We start from the raw sequence: 11196 nt of genomic DNA on the forward strand, positions 1-11196 counted from the left end.
GAGTTGGAGTTGGAGTTGGAGTTGGATTTAGATTTGCTGAAGAATGCCTTGTTACCTTTGTTTGTCTGGGTCGCTTCCGAGGCCAATTCCAGTGAGGCAGAGCATTCAAATCTGACGAGAGCAGAGAGCTGCGTCTATGTAGGCCGTACTATACAAAGGTACATGCTACATGTTACAGACCATGGCATCACATTGCATCGGTATGCCTTGGTCTAAACTTCCCAACAACGCAAGAGACTTGACAGTTGACAAATGGGCAGATTTCCTCCGCTGCTGAGTAGTGCCCACAGTCTTCGGTCTTTGGACCTCTCTCTGCTCTCACAATTCTCTGAGATCATTCATTCCTGGGTATATTCCATGCGCGCTGCCCAAGAGTCTTGGAAGACACTGACAAGAATCGAGACAAGCAAATGAGCGAGTCTTGGCTGTGGCATTGTTCTCCTAGCCAAGCGGCTGTACGTATCATCTGCGCCAGCCATGGCAAGATAGGCTTTCGCGCTCGCGTTCAAATGGGTTACCGCTCATATGCCGATTCCGACTGGCCATTCAAATGCCAGAGGAACGATGTTGATGAGGCTTCTTCCAATTAAGCTCGTTTCGTGAAGATGATGAGGTGACACGAATATATTGGAGAGATGAGACGAGCCGGAGGCGACTCGTCAGTCAGTCTGTCATTCAATTGTTTGTTCCTCCACCGGGAATCATCCGTCTTGCCGACCTCTTTGGCGGAGACAAGCTCAACCATGCCGGAGAGTGCTGGAAACCCACCTAAAGGGTCCATTCAGCAGTCATTCGTAATCCCCTCCGTCTTCTTCCTTACGAGTCTCGAGGGAGCACATATGTCAGAAATGACAAGATAGGCGACTTTGGGACGATCGCTCCGTGAGCTTATTTCATCACATCATCACTAACCTTCGCAAAAATTACGAGAACGAGCCTCACCAGCTTCTGTTCATTTTTAGCTTCAGAAATCACAGCTGAAGATTATACTCAAGTTTCAGTCTTCATACTACGCTAATTCTCTACTCTACAGTATTGAAACCAATCACCCAAGTTCAAAGGTTCTTCAAAGACCTGAAAATTCTATCATCCGAAAGCTTCCCTAGCCAGGCGGCGAACATACTCAGTTCATCCACGAATTGAATTCTCAACACCGCATAATCTCAAATTTCATGAATGCTTAAACATAAACCATATTCTTGGAAAGTATCATCTCACAAACTTTCGAGCACAGCCTACCGTGAAAGGGTATTGCCGGACAAGGGGATCCCCAGAATGCTTATACTTCTAGAAAGTGAAGCATAAACCTAGCAATTTATCCCAAAACTTTTCAACCCTGACGTAAACTCAGTTCTAGCGAGGTCTAGAAGAAATGGATTAAGACTCAATAACGCTATCCAAGTAAACTTACTAGACGAAATATCAATCAAATGCCGGCCTTCGAACTCCGATATGCTTGTTCCGCTCCGAGGTGGTCGTAGACAACACATCCTGAGGCAACCCAAGTAGCTCAAAATCAAAATCAATATCAACCTCAAGACTTCATACCGTAGCCGTCTCCTCCAAACCCTCCGCTCCTCAGAACCCTCCATCTAGCTTCATATACCGCACAACCTTCTACTCCACAACAGAGCACAACCACCAACGTCAACACTGACGAGTCCCTCTCCACCAAAACGCCGTTGCAACTCCACACTTAACTTCACTACTCACTCGCAATCCAACCCGACCCAAAACAAGCCCCCATCCCCATCCCGGTCCCACCCGTCCACCTCCCGAATAGAAGCTTAAAACAAACATTACGCACGTCTCGTCTCGTCCCATATACCTCCATACACATCACCTCCCTCACATAACTTACCTACCCATATCCTATCCCATTTATTATTCCATTCCGAGCCTCCTCACTACTCAAGCCTCATCCTCATCCCCTCATCTCCGATCCGACCAAGATTTCATTCCCCTGTACGTAAATACTACCTAACTACCTACCGCCGGTACGTCCCGAGTAGCCAGCTAGCAAGGAAGCCAGCAAGCAAGCATACACAAGTACAGTAGAGTCACATATATTCTCCGAACCCGATTTCGCTGCACGGTAGCGTCAACTCTAAGTTTGCCCGTCCGTCTGTCGGTCGGTCTATCTGTACTACTGTATCACGGAGTATTTCGTTAAGCAACCTACGGAGAGTCTCGGTCGGAAGTTTCGGGTTGTTTTGGATTCCGAAAGTCGATACTGTGATTTGATTTTTGATTTTGATTTGGCCGAGGATAGATAGATAGATAGATAGATAGATAGATGGGAAGAACAGAGAGAGAGGGAGTTAGATAGGCGCAAAGGAACGAATGAGAAAGGGGGATACAGAAATGACTGACTGACTGAATGAATGGATGCATGAATACAGCCCAAGTAAGCAAGCAAAGCAGTACGCTGGCTGAATGAGGAACTAACTACCTATTCCCGCCTGCCACTCCATACAGTAGATCCAGCAAGACCGATCTTCCACTTCCACTTCCAGAAGCAAAACCGGTTCGATCCGATCTACTTACCCTCCCTCTTTTCGGTTTTAAGGCTAGCTGGGTTGCTGGGTTGCTGGGTTGCTGGGTTGCTGGGTTGGGCTGATGGGTTTGGGTGGATGTGGATGGGTAGAGCGAGAGTTTCCAAAAAGTCTAAAAGTCAAAAAGTTAAAAAAGGTAAATGCGAAAGCAAGACAGAAAAGAAAATAGCTGGCAACTCCTGCCGATGTGGGACTGAGCTGAGGTGTACCTACGCAGGTAGTTGGGCAGATAGATTCGGAATGTGGGCCTCTCGGTTCGGTGGGAATTGGAATAATACAGTAAATGAGCCAGCCGAGTAAAGTTTAAAACACAAAATGCGAGGAGGATGTCGAAGAGGAGGTTATTGTTGTTGCGTGGACATATGGGAGAGGTGTCGTCGTACGTTTAGTGGAGTCATCCCTCTCGGATTTTTCTTGAGCCTCATTAAATGCCATACTTTATCTGAGCACCTTGAAACTTCCCGCCTGAATGGATGAAGAAACAGGCACGGCAAGCGCCGCAGCTCTTATGCTTGTGCTGGTGCTGATACACAGGGAGTTTATTAATTTAATAGCTTGTTTCTCTATTGAGACATCATATCATATCACATCGCCAGGTCCCAAACCTAGTCGGCTTTTATCCATCTATCCATCCACACAACCCAAACACCTCCCTCCCTATGTCTCTAATGGCTTAACTCAAGATCAAACAATCAATGATATTAAGCCTCTTCGTATCGCATGGTCCAATTTCAGAGATTAATTGATCTGAATGCACACATACCTTATTCTCACCTCATGATCTCAATGCATCAGATTGGGAGACCCAATACTTTGGGCCTTTTCTTTGGTACAAGTTTGAGATAGAAGGCAGTGGTGCAGATCGCGTGCCTCCCCTCCGTCCCTATTTAAGGTTACAACCAGGAAGAACCTCCGGAAGCCGGTAAGAAACTCGTCGAGATTCTTTACTATCTGTTAGAGAAAGATTTTGGTTTTTCCGAACCGATAGTTTCCATCCCAAACCAAACTATCTACGGATAGAGTAGGTATTCCTTCTCAAACACCCTCAACTCAGCTCAAGCTCAAGCCACTCATTCCAAGGCCGTCGCGAAAGTAGCACTAACAAACTAACTCAGATGCGAGGAATCTGGATAATTGCGATTGTAACACAGTCGAACTGTGTTGTTTGAAATTTTTTGATTGAAAGGGGCCTTCCTAAGTTGGTTCTCGCTCTGATTCTGAATTGGGGTGGTCGCACAACGGTGCCGCACTGGAGCATCAATACCCAGATTGACTGAAATCACAGTTTCAGACATTACATTTACCCTGACAGCAGGAGACCAACAACATCTGGTTGCTCGTATCACCACTGTCACTTCCCCTTACCTCCTTCACATCTTCACATCTCTTCCCTCAACATGAAGCTCGAACTCACCATATACACATCTCTCTCTCCACGTCATGCCTCCCTCCCGAGCTCTCCCCCCCCCCCCAACCTGGAACCCACCAACAGCACCATCCCTTCCAGGCCACGCAACCCCGCCCCACCTGGGGCTCCCAAACAAGTCAAGCGTCCAAGCCCCCCAGCGCCCAGTCGTGGGTAGTGGCGCCCCTTGGCACCTTAGCGACACGGTGTCAAAAATTCAAGGTTTTAAGCATGATTTTTAGGTGTGTGTCGATCCCGCCAGCCCTTTCCTTTTTCCTCTGGCTGGGAACCTGGCTCGGCTGGCTGGCTGGTCTCGCTTCGCTTAACTTAACTTACCTAATAACTTATCTTTTTTGCATTCCCGTGTCCAACAACTTCGATGTAACTTGCCGAGGTGGCGTAGCCAATTATTAGGATTGGGGTGAGATGGAAAGAGGGAATTTCCGGGGTTTCCGTATACGATTGGGGGAGGTTTGATTTATGGAGGGATTGCATTGGGATGGACTGGGTGAGCGAGTATCATAATTAATAATTACTCCGTACCTAGGTATGGTTTGAATGGATGGGGTGGGATGTGTGAGGTTGAGGTTGAGGCAGGAGGTGGTGGATTGTTGCGATGATGCGAGGGCGATGCGATTCGGCGGTTGTCTATGAAGGGAAAGCGAGCGAGCGAGCGAGCGACCTGATGATGTGAGCTCAGGATGCGCCGTTGCTGCTTGCTTCTTTCCGAGGGAGAGGATAAGGTAGGTAGGCAGGCAATCAACTCGCCGAGCCCACTATTACTTTAAATTTACCTCTGAAAATGGTGGCAATCCAGTCAAGGGCGGCCCTCCGTATTCCTGCGAACAAATGTAATAATCTACACAAAAGAGGAATACAAGTATGGTTCGCAGCTTTGGCGGGGCTTGGCTAGGTGGGGCTTGGGCTGGCTGACTGTTATTTGTCTTATGATTCTCTACTCGTCTGCTCGTTTGCTCGTAAAGGCGGGTCAGAACGAACACCGCATTGCCGTACAACACAATTAATAATGCGGACAGCGTGTCCTTTCGCACTCTTCGTTCATCTTATGTCAAACTCTCATCGATGTCTTGTCACCCACCCCTAGAGAAAAACTTTGTCCAGCAGAGCAAGTATGAGTATAAATCATCTCATCCAGCATCTTCCCAGCCTGTGACTGCTCCCCATCCAAGATCTCTGGGATTGCATCATCATTATTTCGACGGGCATATAGTTCACTCACCACGGACAAGCTCACATTTCTCAAGACCGTAGTCTGCACAATAGAGTTTATGCTCACCAATCCGAGACGGACGGACGGACATCTTGGAGGTCGTAAACTTAAGGTTAAAGTTCTAGGTTACCACACCTTCTCACACCTCACCCTCACCAGTACAGTAGTAGTCATCCAGCCCCTCACCTTGTCAAACCGTCTTTCTGGCTGGCTGGCGCTGAACATCAAACTCCGAATACGAATGATCTCTCTCCCTCGCTCCAGAAAAAGCTTAATTATCGCCCTCATCAACTCTAATTCCCTCCCGTCCATCTCAATGGTGAGTAATAATCATGATCTGCCGGCTGGTCAGAAAGCCAAAAGAAAGGACGAACGAGGATGTCTGATGCCGTGAGAAATGTGTAATAAATGATTACTGCCAAATCCGGCATCATTCCATCTGGATTATTGGTTTTTAATTTTTATATGCCTGTGATTATTATTTTCGATTACCTACATTTTCGCTCTCCGTACACTTGCTAGGGTGTGATCGCTCGGCTGGGCCTTGGTCGAGTCTCATGCCACGCAAATTAACCATAAAACCTTACTTTTGAGTCCATGGACGCCGAGAGTATGGCGTTGGCTTGGCTAGGCTTGGGAGAGACGCCTATCATACCGTCTGAGCAGGTGGATATCTCTCTGTCTGTTTGTCTTCGGTTTCTAACCAACACGACCTACCTATTCGAGAACAGTTGTTGCAGGGAACTTCGCAGTCCAACACCTGTACAAACTCGTTTGTTTGGTCAGTCTGTATTGTGCGTTTTGTTGCTAATCTTCCGCACGCGAACTATCCTTCGGAATGGAATGTTCTCTCCCTCTCAGAAGTCTCAGCCATGATCCATCTGCCATGCAAACACGGAAAAGACCAAGGCCGCGCCGCGCCACAGAAAGGCAAAGGTGGGAGCGGTGGCTGCATGGAAAGACGACACGACGAATAGAGTTATTTGCTCGCGAGCTTGGCGGATGCTTGGCTCCCCTCATCGATTCCTCTTTCCAAGCACATGAGAGGATGGCAAGACATCGAAAAGCCCCCATTATTATTATTGTTATTTGGCTGAATTCTTGGAACTTCGTGTTTATGGAGTCTGTGTGGGTACGCCCGGTACACATGCTTAATTCATTTTGACTCATGTGCAGCTCGTCAAGTGCAGCCTTTACCAATATCTCATGTCATGCCTGGCATTGTGGGGCTTGGATGGCTGGGCTGAGGTATTCGGATCTTGGAGAGAGAGGTGGGTTTTACTTCGAAGTAGTCTCATTATTGTTCGACTGTTACTTTCCTTCAAACTTGACTGGCTACAGGATTGGAGCTTGGTATTGGGGGCATAATGGAAGAGAAGGCGGAGTTCCGTCGTTTCCGGCCGTGTGCCTGTACTGAAGAGATGACAGACACGGATCTGCGCATCAGATCAACCTCGATCGGATAATCACTCGAGTTACTCCGTACGTCGCATCGAACAACCTTATCATGCGCCGTCATGAGAGGCACAATATTATATAGTGGTAGTGCAGCACCAGGCAGACAAGACATACTTTACAAGAAACGGCAAGCACCGTCCTCGCATCTACCACCACGTTGCCAATTCGTACTATCCCCCCCCTAAATGAATGTTAAACTGCTGGATTTATGGGGCGGAGGCTTAGAAGTCTATACCTGAGTGGTCAAATAGCCTTATCAACGTGAAGGCACGAGCCAAAATCTGGTCTGTTGTAAAGGCAAGGGTGGCTGTAGAAGGTTCGAGAGGACTACAAGGGCTCTAAGCAGCGATTTTTGTTGGATAGACACCCCAGAAAGCTACCCACACTAGCCCCAGTTTTCTACACATTTAACATTCATTTAGGGGGGGGGGATAGCAGTAACACAGTGAAGCTATCCACAACTCGGCTTTCCTCCACTCACATGAGCATGGCAAGCGGTGCAGGAAAATGAAAACCCGTAACCTCCACCTGACAGCATCGAGAACCTCGGCGCCCTTTCCATCGCCGCCAGCCCATTTTTTAGGGCCAGAAACCATGGATCGCCGGCCTCACACTACTGTCAACTCAAAAATAATCCCGCCGATTGACTGGCGGGGGCGGTTGGTAGAAAGCTTGGCTAGTCAGCGCCACCAATGTTTCTTTGGATCTTTGGACGATGAAGAATCCGAGGATGGGGGCTTGGCGGGGGCTGGCTCCATTGAACTTTGTCGGAATCGTTTCCTTATTTGAGTTGACAAAAGGCATGGCGATAATTAAGTCTGCTTTGGGGCTTTGCGTTCGGTAGATTGTGGTGTTATTATGCCGTGACCGGTTCTTAATGGAACGAAATTTGAGCTTGGTGTGATGGCAGTTACCCTCCGCAAGATCGTGTGAATGTGACAACAGTCCGACAAAGCACAAAAGAGGAATAAGGTACGGTGGGAGAAGCGATTTGGTAGCCTACTAACGTCAAGATCTGACCTTATGTCAGACCAAAACTCCGAACATGTTTACCCGATTCGCTGATTCGCGTTACAAAACAATCGATTTGTCTTTCGGGCATCGACGGTTTGTAATCTCCTCAAGGTCAAGCTTCAAAATGAAAGTTGGTTGACGGACAAGTCAGCCGACAGTCCCGAATCCAGCAAGCAATTCGCTGACGATTCCACCTCTCACTTGAAGATTCACACCTCATCCTCGCCCTGCATCCTGTCACCTGTGCCTCCTCCCCACTTAGACTTCCTGTGCCTCAGAACCCTAATCTGCTCATTATCCGAGGGAAAGGAAGCGAGACTGAAGACGAGCTGATGTCCGTCTGTGGCGCTCTTATGAGCTGAGGTAAAAGAGACGAAAGGAGCGGCACAAGGCTTCACGCCAAGCAAGCCATGAATTGTCACTCCAATCACTTGGGTTGGGAGAGCGGGCTTTTGCAGCTGAGTGAGAATTAGGTCAGGGAGATGGGGATGTCGTGATCCAGAAAAGAACTTGGAACATGCCAGAGATGGGGGGCACAAGATACAGACTTTTCCTTGCTGCAGCAAAAAGATGCATAGAAACTGCTGTGCAAGAAGAAAAAGTAACTACTTCAGAGCTTTTGCCGAAGTAAACCTGCTATCATGATCCTATCACAACCCTAGTAAAACGGGACTTCCCTCCCCCTTCCATGTCTTCCAAACGGCGTTCCATTTTCAAAAGTCCCAGTTCCAAGATTCCGTGTGGCCCCTCTGTGGAGAAAGGATGCGATGCTGGTGGGGACTTTTTAACCTCAAGCTCAAAGCTTTAAATTCGGAATGCTCGGAACTCCAGTCTTGTTTCGGCCCCCAACGTTGCAGATATACTGGCTCCAGAGAAGGGACCACATCGGAAGAAGGTCAGTCAATCCACTCACCGCATATCGTTTCTCAACCAAGAAACCGATGTGACTGTTGCATGCTTCAAGATCTGATCTCCAAACAAGCTTACTAGATCCAAAACGTCAAAAGTTCAGAACGAACCACGGACAGCGTTTATTTCTATTTCTGATCCAGAAACTCGAACCATCGCAAGATTCCTCCCGACTAAAACCTTGGCTCCTCCACATCCCGAGGTCTTGCTTTTTGACTTTCGATACCTCATCCACCTTTAAAAGGAAAAAAAAAATAAAGTAAGTCTCCGTCCAGCAACTCCACTCAACACGCGGCAGCACAGACGATGCCTTAGCTCACGCACCCAGGTAAACCCTAAAACTCAAAATCAATTAATTAATAATAAAAGAAAATAGAAATTGCTCAACCAGAAGAATCCCTGTCCCTCCACCGAAGCCAAGGATAAAGTTTAATACTCAAAGGCTGGTGGGGACGGCACAGCATCTCGGCTGCTCCATTCGCGCGTCATAACGTCGTAACAAGCTTAATTCTTCGCATTGTTCCCCTAACTTTAATAATGGGGAATCCCATAACCCAATAATAATCCACTCACTCCATCGAGCCCCGCTCCTTTGCCAGGGCCGCGTCATCTGCCTGCGCGGTCTTGGCACTACCGTATTGTCTGATTTGTGTTGATTGTGCGAGAAGGGGCTCTCGGAAGCTTCGGCGTGAGAGTGCAGCTGTTGGTCTATACGGATTTCGGGAAATACAGCACAGCACAGCACCGTAAGCGTATATCACGAGAAGCTGTTGTTAATTCCTTCCAGGAAGGGGAAATGTTTCGATGGTTCTTTCAGTGCAGATTATGGCAGCACTTCAGATATTGGTCCAAGACATAAACTTGAGCGGGAGAAGAGAACACCTTCCATTTTCGGGCTTCATCTAGCTAGCCAGCCAGCCATCTTCATTATCACAGGCTCATAGCAGCCACTGGAAAAGCAAGCAAAGATTAGGGTGCATATCCAATAAACACTACCAAGCCATTGGCGACCTGCCATGATTGGCAATAGACCAGCCGTCGCTCAGCTTGGCACTAATAACCTTAAACGACACGTGAACGCCTCCCTTCGATGGTCCCAAGACATCTTACTTTTTTCGGAGTGGGTTGGATCAGACTTGATCCTTCAATTCGGGCTGGATATGGAAGTGATTGACGATACTACATCGATCTGCGAACGTGGCTTTAAGTGAAGAGTAATCAATCGGCTGGCAAAGGAGGCTGACTGTGTTGAGAAATAAATATGTCTGCCCGTCTTGTCTGCTGCTTACGATTGCTGTCACTGCTACAAGAGGCTGTCAAACATTTTACTGCTTTGTTGGAGGTACTGTATATCGAAAGGTCAAGATCGTCACTTCGCAGGCTTTATCCCGCTCCTCTCGTGCTTACCTAGTGCAATCTTTCCGAAATTTAGTCTGGCTTCAACAAGACCAGCGCTATCATGAAGATCGGATCGGCTCGAAACTTCCGGTCAACATCTGCTCTTGAAGTTTCCATATGTTTAAGTATCGGTCCGACCAGTAGTTATGAATTGGTTCCTAGTTTTGAGAAATAAGTCAGGGAGAAGTATCAGAGAGGGAGCTCTGGATAACGTTGCGGCACTCGTAGCGTGTAAAGTCTTCCATCAGATGTGGCTTCATACCACAAATCGACAATCTCCTAAGACCAGTTGGTAGTCCATGTTTAAGCAGACAAAACGGGCAAGTGAGCCAATGTGAAACACAACTTTGAAGACTTGTGAAGCCGTTCAACTAAGTGGGCGACACATAGCTAAGTTATTTAATAGTTTCAAACATGATACTCGCTCCTTTTCAAGGTGACGAGGTGCCAAAACCTTTTCCCAACTCGACATGTAGTTTGGAGTGAATAATCCTCGAGTAGCAGAGGGTATCCTCAGTGACCTCATACGAATCCTAAGCAGATGCTAGGTTAATACCTCGCTGATCCTCTCACATTACCTTTCTCCAGCATAAACCAGCAGAGAGAATGTAGCTTTTGTTTTAGTGGAGTCACCATACCTCAAGTTTCTAAATTTCAGGTGGGAGAAACTAGATGTGACGAATGAGCACCTACGAGGAGGCTGCTATTGCTGTCCGTGGGGCAATGACTCAAGATTCGACATGCTTTGCAACTTTTTCTTCATCAATCATCAAAGTTTTAGTTCACCTATCTGAAATTTCTTCTATTTGACGAGTCGATCTTCTCAACTCAAAATTCTACTGTTAATAATTTCAAGGTCCGACTGATCATAGGACATGCCTGCTGCTAAGGACGCAGAGAAAGAAGTCTTCAACCTAGGTTCGTATACTCATCAAACTTATTCGGGTGTCACCTTGAGTGGAGTAGAGATAGCTTTGATCACCTCAATAAATGTGTGTTCGCTGCGGATTTCTACTTGGATGATCACCTCGCTAAGCAAATCAACACACTCCACGGTTTCTATGATCTGAGTCATGAATGGCGCCACAGAGCATAATTAGTAACCTGTCTATATTCAATGTGATCTACAGCTTATTCGGTTTACTTGAAACAAACCTGAAAAGCTATAACAGTTCTCTAAGACTCTATCAAGTGAAGCGATGGAAAGCCACCCTGTTTGAAACTCT

The 11196-nt window shown here is 47.2% G+C and overlaps 1 protein-coding gene across 1 annotated transcript; it reads left to right on the top strand.

Moving 5' to 3' along the window:
• Positions 1–5249: 5249 nt before the first annotated feature.
• ONS95_014278 (uncharacterized protein) lies at positions 5250–5585 on the top strand (the record flags this gene model as incomplete). The annotated part of the gene is made up of 1 exon (XM_058507935.1): positions 5250–5585. One exon carries the CDS (start codon positions 5250–5252, stop codon positions 5583–5585), a length of 336 nt encoding a protein of 111 aa, XP_058357106.1.
• Between the last annotated feature and the right edge of the window lie 5611 nt (positions 5586–11196).

Source organism: Cadophora gregata, assembly GCF_030347475.1.
Source record: "Cadophora gregata isolate MNR1 chromosome Unknown scaffold_8, whole genome shotgun sequence".
NCBI classification, from domain to species: Eukaryota; Fungi; Ascomycota; class Leotiomycetes; order Helotiales; family Ploettnerulaceae; genus Cadophora; species Cadophora gregata.